The sequence below is a fragment of the Pan paniscus genome, chromosome 12 (genome assembly GCF_029289425.2).
Source record: "Pan paniscus chromosome 12, NHGRI_mPanPan1-v2.0_pri, whole genome shotgun sequence".
NCBI lineage: Eukaryota > Metazoa > Chordata > Mammalia > Primates > Hominidae > Pan > Pan paniscus.
The window spans coordinates 16,964,163-16,984,817 of record NC_073261.2 but is presented as its reverse complement, the minus strand read 5'-3'; the positions used below and the strand labels follow the sequence as shown (position 1 = coordinate 16,984,817).

General features: G+C 41.4%; 1 protein-coding gene across 2 annotated transcripts in view; it reads left to right on the top strand.

Moving 5' to 3' along the window:
• The window catches only part of ACOXL (acyl-CoA oxidase like), a 388,168-nt gene extending 368,208 nt beyond the window's left edge, over positions 1 to 19,960 (top strand). For both annotated transcript variants that reach the window (XM_008962870.5, XM_055107423.2), the window contains one exon: positions 19,760 to 19,960. In XM_008962870.5, coding sequence (XP_008961118.3) covers positions 19,760 to 19,960 — 201 coding nt within the window. The remainder of the gene's footprint in view (positions 1 to 19,759) is intronic.
• The last annotated feature ends 695 nt before the right edge of the window (positions 19,961 to 20,655 follow it).

The following is a 20,655-nucleotide window of genomic DNA, read 5'->3' as shown; positions in this document are numbered from 1 at the left end:
TGCTTTTTAAAAAATAAAGCAAAGATCTCAGCTTCTTAAAGTGGAGAATTTTAATGCAAATGGCTATTTGACTAATAATCTCTTACTTTATTTTACACCATGCCTTGAAGTTGACTGAAGTTACAGTAGCCTTATTTTGCTCCCTGAACTCCTGGACACAGCTGTCCTGCTCTGCCAGTGCCTGCCTGCATTGGGACGTATGGAAAAGAACAAGTACTTGTGAACATGTGGTCAGCCCATGCTGAGAAATCAATGCAGGAGGAAGCTTTTCAGTCTATGTGTGTTGAGAGAACCACAGCCCAGCTGTGGGTTGCAGATCAAAAAAGGACCCTATTCAGTGTGGTGAAAATAATACTTAGCAAAATGTTGAATCAGGTTCTATTTCCTGCCATGAGCTCAAATAATGGAATCATGTGAGCATGCAGGTGATGAAGGACCTACAGGGAAGTGAGGCAGGCTGTGTAACCCACGCACAGCAGGGAGGAAGGCCACTCCACCTCCCAGGGAACGTAGTGAATTGCCTGTAAAATTAGCAGTATTGAAAAACCAAAAACTCGTTCACTAAGAGAGAAAATAAATACTGATTGTAACCATGTCCAAGAAATCTGGACACCTCCCCCATATTTGATCATATTTACACCCATAGCTGCTACTCTCACCCAAATGTTGCCTTAACGTCCTATTTGAGTCATGACTGTCAACTCTGAGATGCATTGTTTCTGTTGGCACCTTAGTGCACCTGAGGCTTTCTCCCATGCCTCTAAGGCTGTTTTCATTTTGGTGTCCCCCTGATTTGCTAGGTGAAGCCCAGATTCACCAGCACAAGCACAAATCCTGTTTTGCACCCTTGCTGTTAAGTGGACACAGGAGCAGTTGCATCAGCCAGCAGCCTTCGTCTGCCCTACTGAAAGGAGCCATTCGTTTCCTCCCTGAGTGAGGGAGAGCTCCTCAGGAGCCCAGCTGCAATAAGGAGGCCAAGGAGGGCCTGTTGATGACATGTGGTTGAGATTCTGACTGTATCTGCTCAAGTCTAAAATGACCACTAGGGTTGGGTTTTAGTTTCAGTTCAGTCAATCAAACTGTTGAATCATAGAGGAAGAAGAGCATTCAAGCCTGTTGATTGATGAGTCATTCAAGTAGTTCTGAGTAGACATTGCCAATGGCATCTTGCTTTATTCTCAGGAGATGTGGCTTGGAGTAAGAATGTGCAGAAGTGTGGTAGACACCAGGCCCCCAAGCCAGGATGCTGCTTGGCTCCTTTGAATGTAGAAGATGGATTACACTCGTTTACTATTTTAATCTAAGCATGAAGTATAAATGCAGTCACTGCTTAGTGTCACAAAGGCTTGTGATTAAAGAACACACACAAAAAAATTAGGAGAGAGTTCTAAGCTGGAAAGATGGTGCTGGGATATAGCCCTTCTCAAATCTGAACTTCAAGAAAAACAGATAGCCCACACCCATACCCGCCGGGCTTAGAAACAGTACATGTGCCCTGAACTTCCTACAAATGCGGTGTTGGTTGTTTTCCATGCCACATTGAATGTTTCTTTTTAATGAACACTCAGATTTCCCATCCTTCTATTTCTCATTCCCCAGACCACCTGGATCAAGAGACACATTCAGACGCTAGAATTGAATGTAACATGAACTAAGGTTTAGGCACAGCATATTGAAAGCATTCATTGGAGTGGGGAAGAGAGATGGGGTTTCTCGGTCACTCACCTCCTACCCATAGACTTCTGCTTTTCTCTGTAATGAATTTGAGGGGAAAAAAAAAAACCTGTTTCCCTCACTTCCACTCCATTCACCCCACCCACCCCATCCAGTAAGGCCCATCTGATTTGGCTTCAAGGCAGTGAGAACCCCTGGCTGTGTCATCCTGACTGAAGCTGGCATGAGGTGTAAGCACAGGGACCTACTCTGCCAGGGTGGGAAGGGACAGCCCCTGGCTGTGGTCAGTGAGTTGAGGATGTTATTGAAATGACATTGAAATGGAGTGATCATACCGGAAATGCAACTGGGAGTCACATTTTTAAATCCTCTTTGATTTGAAAGCATCCCCAGAACTGGTTTTAACCTAGCTTCACATCTGTAGGACTCCTGGTTCACCACCTCTCGGAGACAGCAGGGACCAACTAGAATGTGGGTGTCTCCTGTTCCACCTTCTCCTCCCAGTGCAAAAGACTCTAAAACAGGGAAATAGGGAAAATATGAGTACAAACAGTGTCCTGCTAAGAGACGGGAAAATCTCTCTTTTCCCTTCCCCCTTCCATCTGCTCCTGACCTTGCATGCTCCTCAGTGGTATAAAATACATTGCTGAACCTATAAATGCAGGCCATTCAAGTCAGGTTAAGAGAGTCTAAATGGGATTTGGTTTCTTCAGTTTGGCCAGTAAAAGGGACCCTGAGGTCACCCTGCTGCAATCCCTGTTTCCTCATGGCAGCCACCTGGTCCACTCTCATGCTATGCCTCACAGTACAGCTTTGTGTATCTGGAGACTGAGCTGGGATCATTCTATTTTCTTCATTCAAGGGTAACTAATAAGCACAAGAGAAGGCAAATTGTTTTGCTGAGCTCCAGCCTCTGAGTTTCTCTGGCAGCTGCATTGTCCTGGTCTCCTTGGGGAGATGCTTAAAGTGCTGGGAAATTGGGTGCCCTTCTCCGTGAGTGTCTTTGGGTTCATACCCTCGGTCCAGGATGCATAGTGAGAATTTCTGACTGGTGAAACTTGTACCTAAGAATAGCCATGTTGCACAAAAAAAAAGACCTCTCAGGAGATGAGACTCATCTGAGTCCAATCAGACTCCAGTAGTGCAGTTAAGGATAGTGGATTTTATTATGATTCCAGGGAATTTAAATAAATTACTGAACTTGAAACAGAAATGACCCCAGTATATCCATTTTTGTATAAATTGATATTCTAGCTAGAAATCAATAATTTTTATAGTGTAAAATGTGTTTGTAGTTGCTTTTCTTTTTTCTGATGGTAAGTTACCTTTTCCCTTTGATTTTACAGACGAGACATTGCTGTGGCCTGTTCCATTTCACTTCTCTTCCCTTCTCTGGGGGACTCAAAGTGTTTGGTACTTAGTAACCATTAAAAGATAGCACATAGGGGCCAAGCGCTATGGCTCACGCCTGTAATCCCAGCCCTTTGGGAGGCTGAGGAGGGCGGATCACTTGAGGCCAGGAGTTCAAGACCAGCCTGGCCAACATGGTAAAACCCCATCTCTACTGAAGAAAACATGAAAAATTAGCCAGGCGTGGTGGCATGCGCCTGTAATCCCAGTTACTAGGGAGGCTGAGGCATGAGAATCGCTTGAACCTGGGAAATGGGGGTTGCAGTGAGCCAAGATCGTGCCACTGCATTCCAGCCTGGGAGACAGAGCTAGACTGTGTCTCAAAAAAAATTAAAAAATAAATAAATAAAATAAAAATAAAAAAGTATGTAGGGGTGACCGCATTTTAAGACACAGAGAAGGGACAGGACTTAACTTGTGAGAGCCGATACATCTGTGGAAGGAAATTAAGGACTCTTTGCATCTTCCTTTCCTGGACAGCTAGTCATTCACATCACAGATTGTGGCCTTGAACCGCTAGGCATTGATTCCATTAACCTAATTGGCTATTGCTGAGACAACATAAGTAAAAATGTCCAGTTCAAGTGTATGACTTTTTCGGGACTTTGGGGATGCAGGTGTCCTATTAATCTGCATAACGGTTCCATGAGTGAGTTCCTTTTGTGATAATTTAGCAAGCTGCTATATACCTATTATGCTTCACCTAAAAAGCATAAAAGGAAACAAAAAATAATCTCCTGGTGCTTATATAAAACATTTTTGTTAAAACCTAACTTGAAAGTTATTCTGTGATTTTTTTTTTTTAATGAAGGTCTTTTTTAAGAGAACCATAAATTCACAATAATGCAGAGATTTCATGTCCCTTTACTTAGTTTCCCCCGTTGGCAACATCTTGTACAACTATAGCTTTACAATATCACACCCAGGATTTTGATACAATGACATCAATACAGTGAATATACAGAGCATTTTTGTCACCACTTGTGGCTCCTATAGCCACACCCTCTTCCCTTCCTTTACCCTCTCTTTAATCCCAGGTGACTACTAAGCTGTTCTCCATGTTTATAATTTTGTCATTTCAGGAACATTGTATAAATGAAATCACATAATATGCAACCTTTGGAATTGGCTTTTTTCACCCAGCATAATTTTCTGAAGATTCATCCAGGTGGTCGCACATATCAATGGTCTCTTCCTTTTTATTGCTAAGTAGTATTCCACTCTTCCTTTTTATTGCTAAGTAGTATTCCACACTACACATGGACTGCAGTTTGTTGAACCACTCACACGTTGAAGGATATGTGGATTGTTTTTAGCTTCTGACATTTAGGAATAGAATAAATAAAATAAATTTCATTTTCCCATACAGGATTTTGTGTGAATATAGGTTTTAATTTCTCTGTAGTAGATGTTCAGGGGTTCCATTGCTGGGTCGCACGGTAGGTGCATGTTGACATTTTTAAGAAATTACCAAACTTTTTTTTAGAGTGGCTGTAACATTTTACATTCCCACAATCAGTGTAGAAGTGATCCAGTCTCTTCACATCCTCACTAGCATTGGATGTTGTCATTACTTTCTATGTTAACCATTCTGATATGTATGTAGTATATTTCATTGTAGCTTTAGTTTGCATTTACTTAATGGCTAATGATGTTGAGTATCTTTTCATATGCTTATTTGCCATCTGTATGTTCTTTTTGTTGAAAAGTTTGTTCACTTCATTTGCCCATTTCTAATTGGATTGTTATTTTTTTAAACTGTTGATATGTTCTAGATACTAGTCCTTTGTCAGATATGTAGCTTGCAAATATTTTCTCCTAATTTATAGCTTGCCTTTTTACTCTTTTAATATGGTCTTCAATAGAGCAAAAGTTTTTAATTTAATAAAGTCTAATTTATCCATTTTTCCTTTTATGGACTGTAATGTACTTTTACAGTCAAGTCTAAAAACTTTTCACCTATTCCTAGATCCTGAAGATATTACCCTATGGGCTTTATCTAAAAGTTTTATACTTTTACATTTTTCATTGAGCCATGATCCATTTTTAGTTACTTTTTATATAAGGTAGGAAACTTAGGTTGAGATTCCTTTTTGCTTGTTGGTTTTTTTGTGTACCAATGTCCAATTGCTCCAATACTAGTAGTTGAAAAGGCTATATTTCCCAGGTTAAATTGCCTTAACACCTTTAAAAATTAGTTGGTCGTATTTGTATGGTTCTATTTCTGCATTTTCCTACTTTATCTATGCATCTGTGTGTCTATCCCTTCACCAATACCACAGTCTTAGTTAATATAGTTACGTAAGTCTTAAAATACAGTAGTTTGATTCCACCTCTTTATTTTTTTACAAAATCACTTTAGCTATTCTAATTCCTTTGCCTTTTTATAGAAATTTTAGGATAATCTTGCCTATATTTACAACAAATCTTTCTGGGATTTTGATAGGTATTGCATTAAACCTGTAAGTTAATTTGAGGAGAAATTTCATCTTACTGTGCTGAATCTTCCAGTCTGTGAATATGGTATGTCTCTCTACTTATAGAGATCTACACTGATTTATTTCGTCAGCATTTTACTGTGTTCAGCACACAAGTCCTAGTCTTCTACATGCTTTTTTGGATTACATCTATGATTGTAAATGGTATTGCATATTTAATTTTAGTGTCTGCATATCCATTACTATTATATGGAAATAAAACTATTTTTTTTTAGACTTACTTTTTTTTTTTCTTTTTTTCTTTTATTATTATACTTTAAGTTTTAGGGTACATGTGCACATTGTGCAGGTTAGTTACATATGTATACATGTGCCATGCTGGTGCGCTGCACCCACTAACTCGTCATCTAGCATTAGGTATATCTCCCAATGCTATCCCTCCCCCCTCCCCCCTCCCCCCACCCCACAACAGTCCCCAGAGTGTGATGTTCCCCTTCCTGTGTCCATGTGATCTCATTGTTCAATTCCCACCTATGAGTGAGAATATGTGGTGTTTGGTTTTTTGTTCTTGCGATAGTTTACTGAGAATGATGATTTCCAATTTCATCCATGTCCCTACCAAGGACATGAACTCATCATTTTTTATGGCTGCATAGTATTCCATGGTGTATATGTGCCACATTTTCTTAATCCAGTCTATCATTGTTGGACATTTGGGTTGGTTCCAAGTCTTTGCTATTGTGAATAGTGCCGCAATAAACATACGTGTGCATGTGTCTTTATAGCAGCATGATTTATAGTCCTTTGGGTATATACCCAGTAATGAGATGGCTGGGTCAAATGGTATTTCTAGTTCTAGATCCCTGAGGAATAGCCACACTGACTTCCACAATGGTTGAACTAGTTTACAGTCCCACCAACAGTGTAAAAGTGTTCCTATTTCTCCACATCCTCTCCAGCACCTGTTGTTTCCTGACTTTTTAATGATTGCAATTCTAACTGGTGTGAGATGGTATCTCATTGTGGTTTTGATTTGCATTTCTCTGATGGCCAGTGATGATGAGCATTTTTTCATGTGTTTTTTGGCTGCATAAATGTCTTCTTTTGAGAAGTGTCTGTTCATGTCCCTCGCCCACTTTTTGATGGGGTTGTTTGTTTTTTTCTTGTAAATTTGTTTGAGTTCATTGTAGATTCTGGATATTAGCCCTTTGTCAGATGAGTAGGTTGCAAAAATTTTCTCCCATTTTGTAGGTTGCCTGTTCACTCTGATGGTAGTTTCTTTTGCTGTGCAGAAGCTCTTTAGTTTAATTAGATCCCATTTGTCAATTTTGTCTTTTGTTGCCCTTGCTTTTGGTGTTTTAGACATGAAGTCCTTGCCCATGCCTATGTCCTGAATGGTATTGCCTAGGTTTTCTTCTAGGGTTTTTATGGTTTTAGGTCTAACGTTTAAGTCTTTAATCCATCTTGAATTGATTTTTGTATAAGGTGTAAGGAAGGGATCCAGTTTCAGCTTTCTACATATGGCTAGCCAGTTTTCCCAGCACCATTTATTAAATAGGGAATCCTTTCCCCATTGCTTGTTTTTCTCAGGTTTGTCAAAGATCAGATAGTTGTAGATATGTGGTGTTATTTCTGAGGGCTCTGTTCTGTTCCATTGGTCCATATCTCTGTTTTGGTACCAGTACCATGCTGTTTTGGTTACTGTAGCCTTGTAGTATAGTTTGAAGTCAGGTAGTGCGATGCCTCCAGCTTTGTTCTTTTGGCTCAGGATTGACTTGGCAATGCTGGCTCTTTTTTGGTTCCATATGAACTTTAAAGTAGTTTTTTCCAATTCTGTGAAGAAAGGCATTAGTAGCTTGATGGGGATGGCATTGAATCTGTAAATTACCTTGGGCAGTATGGCCATTTTCACGATATTGATTCTTCCTACCCATGAGCATGGAATGTTCTTCCATTTGTTTGTATCCTCTTTTATTTCATTGAGCAGTGGTTTGTAGTTCTCCTTGAAGAGGTCCTTCACATCCCTTGTAAGTTGGATTCCTAGGTATTTTATTCTCTTTGAAGCAATTGTGAATGGGAGTTCACTCATGATTTGGCTTTCTGTTTGTCTGTTGTTGGTGTATAAGAATGCTTGTGATTTTTGTACATTGATTTTGTATCCTGAGACTTTGCTGAAGTTGCTTATCAGCTTAAGGAGATTTTGGGCTGAGACAATGGGGTTCTCTAGATATACAATCATGTCGTCTGCAAACAGGGACAATTTGACTTCCTCTTTTCCTAATTGAATACCCTTTATGAAATAAAACTATTTTTATATGTTGATCTTTTATCCTACGATCTTGCTCAACTTGTTGAATCTAGAAGTTCTTATAGATTCCTTGGAATTTGCCATATAGACAAACATGTAATCTGCAAATAGAGACAGTATTTCACTGGATAAAAGATTCTGTGTTGACAATTCTTTTCTTTTAGCACCTGAACACATTTCTGGCTTCCATGGTTTCTAATGAAAATCTGCTGCCAGTTGTTTTTTTCTCCCTTGTAAGTAAAATGTCATTTCTCTTTCTCTGCTTTTAAGATTAAAAACTATTTATGATGCTATTTATGATGTGCCTTTGAATAAATTTCTTTGGATTTATGCTGTTTGGGGTGGGCTCAGCTTCGTGAATTTGTTGCTTTATCTCTTTTGCCAAATTTGGGGAGTTTTCAGCCATTTTTTCAAGTACTTTTCTGCCCAGCCCACTTCCTCTTCTCTTTTCAGAACACTGACGACACTTAGGTTAAATCATTTTTTAAAAATAATTACACACGTTCCTGACCCTCTGTTCATTATATATTCAGTCCATTTTCTGTCTATTATTGAGGTTCAGTAATTTTATTGTGCCATCTTTCAGTTCACCAATTCCTTCCACTGTCCCCTCCATTTTGCTGTCAAAACCATCCACTGAGTTTTTAATTTGGGTCATTGTACTTTTCATTTCTATAATTTCTATTTGGGCTCCTTTGTATCTACTTTTCCATTGCTAAGATTTTCTGTTTCTTTGCTGAAACTTTCTTTTTTTTTCATTGATTTCAAGTGTGTTTATAATTGCTCATTGAAACATTTTTATAATGACTGCTTTAAAAACTTTGTCAGATAATGCCACTATCTCTGTCATGTTGGCATTGACATCTATTGATTGTCTTTTTTCACCCAGTTTGACATCTTCCTGGTTCTTGATAGGAAGTGACTTTTGATCGAAACATGAACATTTTGGCTATTAAATTATAAAACTCTGGATCTTACTTAAATCTTCTGTTTTAGCTGGTTTCCTCTAACACTGTTCCAGTGGGGAAAAGGGGGTGCATCGCCTCATTACTGCCTTATGGGGATAGTAGTCTAGGTTCTCTACTTAGTCTCTGTTGACATCCAAAGGGCTGGGGACTCCTTGTTATTTCTGGGTGGAAGTGGGAGTTTTAGTTACTAACTAGGCCTCCACTGACATCTCACTGATGGGGAGGGCAGGAAAGCCACATTACTGTTCCCTAAAGGGCCTTTACTCACACTGGCAGTGACTTTGTTACCGCCATGTGATGACTAAGTCTTGACTCCCGCTAGGCCTTCTCTAATAGCACCCCATCTGGTAAAGGGAAGGATGCCTCTCTACTGCCAGGTTGAGGTGGAGGTACCAGCTCCCCATGTGGTCTCCGCTGACACCATGGTGGGTACCTCACTATAGCGTGTTGTGGCTGTAAGAGTAAGCTCCCCCATTTAGCCTTTAGAACTATGGCAGAGGTTGGGGGCATGGAATGCACAGTTTGTTCAAACTAGGCTTTTGTTAGGATTTTTGTGTACGTCTGTTGGTGGTTCCAGGTTGCCAGCTTTTTTTAGCTCCAGTGTGGGATATATGAGGCAAAAAGAAAATGCAAGGAATTCACCACTGTGTCATTCCTTGAATCCTGTGCTTCCTAGATAGCCTGATTTCTCTTCTCCTTTCAGAATCTTCTAAGATTTGTTTTATATATAATATCCAAGGATTCAGTTGTACTTAGTAGGAGAAATAGGGAAAAACATATCCATCTTCTTAGAAGTGACTTTAACTATAGTTTTGTTGTTGTTGTTGTTGTTGTTGTTGGTTTTTTTGTTTTTGTTTTTGTTGTTGTTGTTGTTGTTGTTTGAGATGGAGTTTTTGCTCTTGTTGCCCAGGCTGGAGTGCAATGGCACGATCTCGGCTCACCACAACCTCTGCCTCCTGGATTCAAGTGATTCTCTTGCCTCAGTCTCCCAAGTAGCTGGGATTACAGGCATGTGCCTCCACGCCCAGCTAATTTTGTATTTTTAGTAGAGACAGGGTTTCTCCATGTTGGTCACGCTGGTCTTGAACTCCCGACCTCATGTGATCCGCCCGCCTCGGCTTCCCAAAGTGTTAGGATTACAGGCGTGAGTCACCACGCCCGGCCTTTGACTACAGTTTTTGAGAAGAGAAAATGGTATCTGAAAGGACTGGAGAGCCTTCCGAGTTCGTTTGGGCCCAGATCAGTGTTCTCCACGGAACTTCAATTTCTTGAGCCCCATTTGACTAGAACCACCCCAATCCCTCTGTCCTCATAAGAAGTCTGCCTTTAACTGTTTCTTCCAGCAGCAGTACTTACTTGACTTTATGTAGACAATCCTTTCTAATCTTTGCTGGCTTGAGAACCATTCAATCTTGATTCCTATGAGTCTAAGCCAGGAATTTTCCTAGGGAAAGAGTTGACCTTTCTATGGCAAAATTAGGAAAATAAAATATATCGGGTTTTTCATAATGCAAGATGAGTTTTCTTTAAGAGATTATATTATTATATTCTCCCTATATTTTAGGTGCTGAAAGTTACCCTTTAAATAAAATAATAATCATAGACAGTTCTTTTTTGTTATCCTTACTTGACAAAAGAGATAAGTTGGCAATCTCATGTTGGTTCCCCCCAAATTGCTTTGTTTCCCTTTATTTTTCTTTTAATTTTAAAAATAGAGGTCTATTTATATACATTGAAGTGCATGAATCTTTTTTTTTTTTTTTTTTTGAGACAGAGTTTCGCTCTTGCTGCTGAGGCTGGAGTGCAATGGCACAATCTTGGCTCACCTCAACCTCTGCCTCCCAGGTTCAAGCGATTCTCCTGCCTCAGCCTCCCAAGTAGCGAGGATTACAGGCATGTGCCACCACGCCTGGCTAATTTTTGTATTTTTAGTAGAGACAGGGTTTCTCCATATTGGTCAGGCTGGTCTCGTCCCGACCTCAGGTGATACCGCCTGCCTTGGCCTTCCAAAGTGCTGGGATTACCGGCATGAGCCACCATGCCCGGCCGAAGCGCACAAATCTTAATGGTGCAGTTCAGCGAGTTTTGACAAATAGCAGACTGTATAATGCAGATCTCAGTCATGTTAAAGAAAGTGTCCATCACCCAATAAATTTCTCTCAGACACTTTTCCATCAATTCCTCACCCTGACCCCTGAGTTTCTAACTTTATTATAAGAGCTTAGTTTGCCTGCTCCAGAGCTTCGTAGGAATGGAAGCAGATAGATGTATGTTTCTTTTGCTCAGTATAATGTTTCTGAGATATTTGATGATTCATTCCTTTTTTAAATTAATTTGTTTATTTTTGCTGAGTAGTATTTCATTGTATAGGCTCAGCCCATCTCTCCTCCCAAATGCTCATCTCTCTAGAACTCACCTAATCAGAGTCTCCAGGAACTGGCCTTGTTACCTCCAGCTGACCTCAGCTGCATCATTCCATAGGTATTAAGGTGCAGTGTTACTTATACTCATCTGTGGGAAGAAAAAATAACTGAAGACTTAAGACTCACTTCTTTTTTCTTTCATTAACACAGTTTGTATTGAAAAAAATGTTTATTCTATTAATGGACATTTAAGGTGTTTATGGACTGATGTTATGAATAAGATTGTCAGGAATATTTTTGTGGAAGATGTTTTATTATATCAAATTTAGAAACATTTCAACCATTACATCTTCAAGTATTTTATGTCTCATTCTTTCTGACTTCTGAGATTCCAATGGCATGTATGTTGGATTGCCAGTATATTCCCACATGGTACTGATGGCCTGTTCATTTTTTTTTCTCTTTGCCCCATTTGGAATAATTTCTATGAATCTGTTTTCAAGATTATTGATTTTTGTTCCGCAATACTCACTCTGCTGTTAAACTCATTAGTGAATTTTTATCTCAAATATCCCATTTTTCAGATCTAGAATTTTCCTTTCATTCTTTCTTAGGAGTTACATTTATCTCAGAAAATATCCCATATTAATCTATTATATCCATTTTTCTCCTTGTATTTTTTTTTTTTTTTGAGACAGAGTCTCGCTCTTTCACCCAGGCTGGAGTGCAGTGGCATGATCTTGGCTCACTGCAACTTCTGCCTCCCAGGTTCAAGCAATTCTTGTGTCTCAGCCTCCCAAGTAGCTGGGATTACAGACATGCACCACCATGCCTGGCTAATTTTTGTATTTTTAGTAGAGACAGGGTTTCACTATGTTGGCCAGGCTGGTCTCGAACTCCCAGCTTCAAGCAATCCACCCGCCTCAGCTTCCCAAAGTGTGGAATTACAAGCATGAGCCACCGTGCCTGGCCTTCTCCTTGTAAATTCTTGAACACATTTATAATAGTTGTTTTTAAATCTTTGTCCATTAATTCCGGTAACTGGTCATCTCTAAGTCGGCTACTGATTGTGCTTTCTTTAGATTTGGGGTCACATTTTCCTGCTTCTTTGCAGGTCTAATAACTTATTATTGTACTTCAAACATTGTCTATAACAGATTTTACTTTCTTTTGTTTATTTTCCTTTCTTTTGTCTGGTGGTTAGGGTCAGGGTCTAGTCATTAAGATTCCTCCTAGAGTCAGGTTGGGCAGGAGCTGCTTTACTTAGACTGAGTTCACTGTGCTTAGTCCACCCACCCCATCACACTACCGTCTTTATTCTTTCAGAGTTTGAGCTGTGAAAATGGTGAACTACAGTTTCAGATATCTTTGATTCACCTTTGGGTTGAACTCCGGCGCAGCTCCAAAGTCTATGCACCACAGGGATACATGGGACCATGCAAATTTCCTCTGCTTTTCAGTTTCCATGAACTGCTGCTTTCATAGCAAAATTCTGGGTTGAGGGTAAAGAATCGCTAGGCCAAGTGTTTGTTTCTGTGCTAGGAGTTCTTCCCAATTCCAGTCCATCTGGCCATTTTTCTCATCCCTTCAAAGTCTCTCCATCTCTGTTAGGCCCAGTCTTCTGTCCACCTGTCCCCAAAACAGGCACCTACCCCATGTGTGGAAGCTTCTGTGGATGTTGGCTTACCAAGAAAGAGCTCATCTCTCTGAAATCACTTCATTAACGTTACTTTCTTATGTATAGTGATTTTCAGTAGCCCCATAAAACATCAGATTTTTACTTTGTTCAGATTCTTCAGTTTGTAACCATGGAGCAAAATTCTCTTGACTCTATCTACATTTTAACTAGGGGCCCTCCCAGTTGATTTTCAGATCATTTGGGACAAGGAAGTTGAATATTCCAGGACCCACTTACACAGAATTTCTCCTTAATAACTTTGGACTCTTATTGTATTTTTAGTTTTGGCAGTTTTTGGGGATTTTGCCTCTTGAAAATTTTTGACTGAATATTATTCCTTCTTGAGTCTGTTTACATTTCTTTGGGTTTGTACTTACAAGACTAAACTATCAGTTGATTAAGTTTTTTTTATTTATTTTATTTATTTATTTTTTTTAAACAGGATCTCACTGTGTCACCCAGGTTGGAGTGCAGTGGCATGATCTTGGCTTTCTGCAACCTCCACCTCCTGGGCTCAAGCAATCCACCCGCGTCAGCCTCCCGAGTAGCTAGGACTATAGGCATGAGCCACCACTCTCGGCTAATTTTTGTATTTTTTGTAGAGATGGGGTTTCACCATGTTGCCCAGACTTGTCTGGAACTCCTGAGCTCAAGCAATCCACCCGCCTCGGCCTCCCAAAATGCTGAAATTACAGGCATGAGCCACTGTGATGCTATATTTTTTATATGAGAAGTGTGCAGCTAATACTCCAGCTTTATTACAACTACCTAATTGAATATTCTTTCTTGTTTCATGTAAATGCCTTTGTCTGTAGAAAATGCTACTATGAGCAGCATTGTGGTTACTTTAATTCCATTGCCAAAACTTTTATATGGTTTCCTGTATTCTAAAGGGAAAGGTATATGCACTTGTCTTCTTTTTAAACTTTTCCTCTTATGAATCAGTAGCAGTATGAATAAATGTCAGAAGTTCTTATTAAGTGGTTAATGTTGATGCCTCTGTCTCAGCATTCTTGTTTTAGGTAATGATGATTAAGCAAACTTTGTCATGGAAATACCAGAGTTAGAAAGAAATTGTATTTATTACTAACTAGAGAACCCATGATAATAACAATAATATTTATAAATAATCAACCTGCGCCAAGTTTACTAAATCCTTCCATCTTAGAGATAAGGAAGGTAGTATGGCTTGGAAGTGGCAATGTCAGAGTTCAAAGCCCTTTTTCTCTACCAAAGTGGACATTGTCAAAATACTTAGTAAACAGCCAAATTGTGTACTCTTTAGTTGAAGAAAATTGCAGTAGAAAGGACATTTTAAAGGTAAATTTTCTTCAAGTTTAACTATTTAGTGAGGGTAAACAAAAGTGATTTTGTTGTTGTTTGGTAAGGAAGGCAATTTCTCTATTCTAACATTTCAGATTATGCTAAATATTGTTTATCAACTGAAGGAACAAATCAACATAAAATATAATTTAAATTGATTCAGAGAAAATATTAGCTGGAGTCCTGATTATTTAATAGACCCGTGGAATGTCATTTTATGCTAATGAAACTTGGTTGCAGAGAAAACCAATGAGAATGTATGTGTTCCTGGGACCAGGAGACGCACCAAGCTAAGGTCTGACCCTCCCTGGAGGAGCCAGCCAGTGGGCAATGAAAACAGGAATGGAGCTCCCCTTTCTAGTAGTTGTTGGGTAAATTGAGAGTAGAATCACAGCGGACGCTATGAGATTATGCCTCGTGTGAGTGTTTCAGGTTTATTTTTCTTTCATTGACTGCTTAGTCAGGCATAAGGACTAAGATGGGAAATTAGCTGCCACAGACCTACCATCTGATCCTTTACAGAATGTTTGTCTAAAGGGAAAGCAATTCTTCAGGATAAGTCAGCGAGGAGGAGATAAGCCAGGCCAAGGCCTCTGTGCATTCAGCGAGTTTGGAAGTCTGCAAAAAGTGAGAATAGGTGCAGGTTAACTACTTGATTGTGCCCATTTTCACCAGTCACGATTTGCCAGTCCATGTGCTGCTCTTTTGAAGGCACTTGAATTGTGTTTGACTTAAGGTGGTGATGCAAAGGAGCAGGGAGGGGCCTGTTGACCAGTGTGGAAGAGCACTCCCAATTTACTGAAGGAGAATCTGCAGAACAGAGTTGAAGCCTTGTCCTTCTGCAGGAAAAGGTCCTTCTAGGTCATCAAGCTGGACTTTTCACATGGTAGCTGGCTCTGAAGCCGATATCCTTGGCACCTTCCTCCGGTGGCAACATCATAGAGTACTCCTGGGCACCATTACTGCCCTGGTCCTCTCAGAGAATCTGAGCCAGTGTGGCTGGGCAGATCCATGTTCTCCACACTAGGCACACACAGAATACAGATTCTGACTTAGGAAGAACGTCAAGGGTCACACGTCTGCCACAGTGGTGGAGGCATTTCCTCAGTGCAGCACCACATATCCTCCAGCAACTGGAAGCAGTGAGACCGGGGAAAAAGATGGAGGCAAAAGGGTAGACAAGGCTTTAGAAAAAAAAAGCCCTGGATTAAAACTCTAGTTGCATCAGTTACAAGTTATGTGACTTAAATTCTTTAAGCCTTGGTTTTCTCATCTGTAAAATGGGTTGATACCTGTTAGAGTTGTTATGAGTACTGAATAAGACAGTGAACCTAAAGCCCTCCTCTGTAATCTGGCACACAGTAGTTGTCCAGGAAATGTCAGCATGGGGCAGAACACTGAAGACCTTGGTTACATATGTAAAGTGCCATATGTTGCCACATAGCATTGTTATAAAGATGCTGGAGATAGAGCAGACTGACAAGTCAAAGACAGCTAAGTAGCTCCCTTCTGTACTTCATGCCTTTACCTGCCTGGCCCTCCGGGATGGAATGTGGAAAGCATAGATACTGCACAGCAGAGATGGATCCTTGGCAAAGGCTGGAGTAACAAGCTATGAATTGTTGATTGGGGACTAGGGTTGCACGAGACAAGCATGGAATAAAGGTGGCCAGAGGCACCTGCCAGAATGCCAGTTATGTGTCACAGCAGAAGCAAAGGTGATAAATGACAGCCACAAGTAGCACAGAACCTCATTTTACCAACCACTTTAATCTTATTCCCTCATCACATCTTTTAGATTAAAAGATGTTTGTTCATTAATTAAGGTTCCCCTTCCTGTAAAGTTTCTAGCTCAAAATCTAGTTAACCTAAAATGAAGTCAACTGAAAAATAATGGACAGGAAATTACATTAATGGCTCACCAATATCTAACAATCCCTTAGAAAGTAAGAGTTGGCTGCATAGAGATTCTTTTTGGAAAGGAGGTGGAATTGATTCCTTATAGCAAGTTTATTTGTTGTTTTGCTTAGTCAGGTTAAAATTTTCTATTTCTGTGCATTAACCGGTGATAATGACTGATACTTATTCTGTGGGCAGGCAGCCTGGACAGTTCTTTGGCTAGTCTTACCTGGGATCACTCCTGTGGCTGCAGTCATCTGAGTTCAACAGGACTAGGATGTCCAAGATGGCCTCTCTCTCATATCTGGCAGTGGGTGCTGGCTGTTGGCCAAGGCACCTTGGTCCATCTCTACGTGGCCTTTTGTCCTCCAGCAGGCTAGACTGGGCTTCTGCACAGCAGGTATTCTCACGGTTATAGGAGAGTGATAATGGGGGATTCAAAGCTTCTTAAGGCCTAAACTCTGGAAATCACACAGTGACATGTTCCCCATATTCTATTGGCAAAGCAAGTCATAACTCAGCCCAGATTAAAGGGATGGAGAAAAAGACTCTACCAATGTAGCCAGATGAAAGGGGCTAATGAAGGGACATTTCAAGTTTGGGTAAGGGATTTTTCACATAAAACAGCATGTGGTCATCTTATGCTGAGAACAGGGGTGAGGCATATGGGAAGAGGCAGGAAAACCTTCTGCATGGAGTCATAGGAATAGCTGGGGTGTCCCTCCAAGTGTACTGGGCACTTCCCACCCTGAACATCTATTAAGGACTAACACCATGCCATGCTGGGAAAATATGGTTTGTTCAGAGGACTGCAAAGCTTAGTCACTGCCCATCCTTGGCCATCCTACTCTCCCAACTGAAATAAGGAAACTGTAGGGAGAGTCAAAAAGAGCAGAAAAATAAATTGAGTACTGCAACTAGATGGAGGTGGGAAGCCAAACTGATGTTACAATTTTTCCCTCACTCCCAAATATACATATTAATATAGTCAAACACAGTGTCATCCCTTGAGGGCTGAGTGCTTCTGCTTTCTTTAAAGCAGATATTCTCAAATTCCACTCACTGGCTATTTCCAGTGGATTGTACGTTCCTATTGCTTGTAGAGCAATAGTGCCCATGTTTAGGTTTGACCTTAAAAAATGTTTTTGCAAGAACCTATAACTTGTTCATACTTTTTTATTTTTAAAGTATACCTATTCATTTGTCTTTTTCAAAAGCTGGTGAATTTTCTTTGTAAAGATATGGGTAAGCTTGAAGTACTTTGTCCAGCATAAATGGGTCATAAACTGGCAGGGCAGAGGACCCCTACAGTATGTGCAATTTTTATGCTTATAGTATGGAAGCATGTTTGGTAACAAAACTAAACTTTAATAATACACTGCTTAGCCCCATATAAAAATACCCCCTGGTAATAAAAATACTGTAACTATGTAATAATCAATGCTATATTATCTTATCAAGTTTATTTTGTATTAAAGAGATCATATATTTTTAACAATTTTTAAAACGCCTCAACAGCTTCACGATGTGAGACCTGTTCCTGTAGTGTGTACCATTAAACCTCTAAAGTCCAGAATTGTACCTAACACCGGGTAGGAATCCAGCATACCATTTGTGAGTGAAAGGATGGTAATTATTATTATCATCTTGACAGCCAGGAACAGAGGTGGGTGGGTACCTGGAATCAGAGTCAAACAATAACTAAGAGTCAAACAATAACTAACAGGAATGATGCCGGATCCGTCCATTGAGACAATAATCATTCTGAGGTTTCTGCTGCAGTCTAGGAAAAATGGAGAAGGCTGGAAGGAGTATTTTAAACTGCTCCAGAACTTTAGATTTAGAAAGAATCTTGGCAGTCAACTCCTCTTCACAGCCAGTTCATTTTTCCTCTCTAGGGTGCCATTGGAGGGCACACTCCCTGAACACTTATGAGTGAAGAAACCCTCCTTTTCACCAGCCATTGGGTTCCTTTTCAAGTTTATTTTTTAAAAGTTTTCTTTATATTGAAATCTGCCTCATTTAATTCCTACCTCTGGCCCTACGTTCTGTTTTTGGCACTAGATAGATAAAACCCATACTCTATTTTACACTCATTCAAATCATTGTATTTCCCCCACCGGTGAATATATTACCAAAGTTGGTTGAGTTTCATAATGCAAACCCAAAGGGAAAATTATCTTGAATAATCATATGACAATATGTGGAAAGTTTAGGGGCTGTGTACGCCACCTCATGGTTTTGAACTGTGTGGTTAAAGACATTGAGAGTTGACAGATTAGTCAGGGATTTTTCAAGAGTATTAATTACAAACTTTGAAATCTTGGTCAGTGAAAGTTCATTTTAGTGCATCTTGCAAATACGATCAAAGGTCTTTTCAGTACTGATTTGATGATGCTTAACCACAGTGTGTGAAGAATGAAGTTTTTGATTAGAAATTACTGATGTAATAGAGCACATTTTCAGGGAAGATGCATTGTTGGACTATTACAATTCATGCTCTTCCCCCACCATATCCCTACCCTCTATATTCCCCATCCCCTATTTCCCCCACCTTCCTCCTTGGGACCTCACTGAAAACCTGAAATGCTCTGAAAACCTGAAATGGCGTTTTGGACTGCTGCAAGGGAAACTGTGATCTTAACAACATCAGTGCGGCTCAGACGTGACCACCATGTGAGGGCAAAGGTGGGGCTGGTGTAAGTGATGTTGTTAAACCTGTAAAAATAAACCATGAAAACCTGGGGATTTACTGTGATTTGGGGAGTGAAACAAATTTACCACTGGCTGAAAACTTGAAAAATGGAGTACAATGTGTAGAGCAGAAGAAAAGAAAGCCGTCCCTCTGCCCTTGTGTAGTTTTAGAAAAACAATCTTATTATTTTGGTAGCTTTTTTTCCTGAAAATAAAAAAAAATACATTGGCACCTAAGCCATGGAAAATGAAATAAAAATACACCAGTGCAGCTTCCAAAACACTGACTTGCATCTCCCTCTCCTATCCGCCGGGAATGTCTTATCCCTGCCTTCCAGTGGCTGCCAGAACCAAGGGCATCCGCGGCGTGCCTTGGCATTGGCGTTAACAGCAGCTGGATTTTCCGCAGCAGCCAGGTGGAAGATGCCTAGCATTGGTCCGCCGTCTCACTGTACTGAATTTCAAGAATCATGGCCTACTGCCAGCCAGGTCCGAAGGCGCTAGTCTGGGGAGACTGGAGCAGGTCTCTAGTGGTTCACCTGTTCTGAGGCTCTTCCTGTTCAGTTGCCTCTGCGCGCCAGAGGGTGGCACCCCAGGCACTCCAGAGGTGGAGAGGAGGGGACGACGGGGGAGGAAAAGAGAGAGGAGCGGAGGGAAGGACCAGGGAGGAAGGACCAAGGAGGGAACTTTAATACATTCTCAGACCTTGGTCTCGAGTTCCCGGCTCATTTGGGGGCAAAGCCGACCGGCCCCACGTCCACGCCCACCCCCTCACGGGAAAAGCCGGGGTTTCCACTGGGCTAGGTGTCAGAGTTGGGAATGTCTAAAATAAAAAAGGCTTCCGAGGGTTATTCATGGCCAACAGTTTCCACAGGAGAATCCAAAGGGAAACTAGTTTCCGGGGCCGCTGTGTGTGCGGGTGCTTGGTGGGCTGAAAGCTGCTGTCACTAGATGGCTGTAAGTGTGCCAACATCTGACCTGTCCCATTGTGTTGTGTTTTGCAGTTGCTGGATTTGTGCGACTGGGTGAAGGATGATGCCCTGAAGGTGATCTCGACCTTTAACATTCCACACACCTACCTCCACGCACCAATCGCCGGAATCTCCAACCCGCGGGCCGCGTGGGCTTTCTACCCTGCACCGCTGCAGCCGCGGCCACGGGAAGAGGCGCGCTCCCAGCGGCCCAAGCTGGGAGCCAAGCTCTAACGGGTGTGGCGGGAAGTGTGGTGGCCCGCCAGCAGCTGCCACGACGCTCGCTCCACTGACGCCCAGAGCTGTGGCCGAGGCCGGGGGCTGGCACCCGCTGGGCCGCCACTCTCGGGGATTTTGGTGGCAAAGCGGAGGTCCCGCCGAGGCTGGCGAGGTGCGCGGCTGGCTGCTAGGAAAGAGATCCAGACGGTCGCCTGGTGCGCTGGATCCCTGTGCCCTTTCCCTGAAACCCAGCCTGGCCTGACTGCAACCTCTCCCAACTTCAGTGCCGGATCCCCTAGACAATCAGGGTGGGCTCCCCGCTGCGAGCGCGCCCCACAGCCGGGTGCCGCCAAAGGTCTCCTGCTGTTAGCGGTGACTCACATTCCCAGTGATTTAGAAAAACTGTGGTGCCGAGTGAAAGAAAAAAAAAAAAAAGCAAACACCCTTAGACAAAAGAAAAAAGCTCCACTCTTTCCGCGAGCGGGAGAAAAGGTTTGGTTCAGCAAGTGATGCTATTTCAGTGAATCAGACGCTCTGGGGCTCTGCAAGGAAACGCACGGACTGGGAGAAGGAAGTGGGAGCCTAGAGTTTTGCTCTCGGCAAAACAAGAACTCGGCTTGTCCTCCCAGGCCGGCGGTTTCCGTACGGCAAGACAAGGCGCGGAAAACATTTTTACCATCTGACGCTGTAATCTGTCCTTTAGAAGAGAA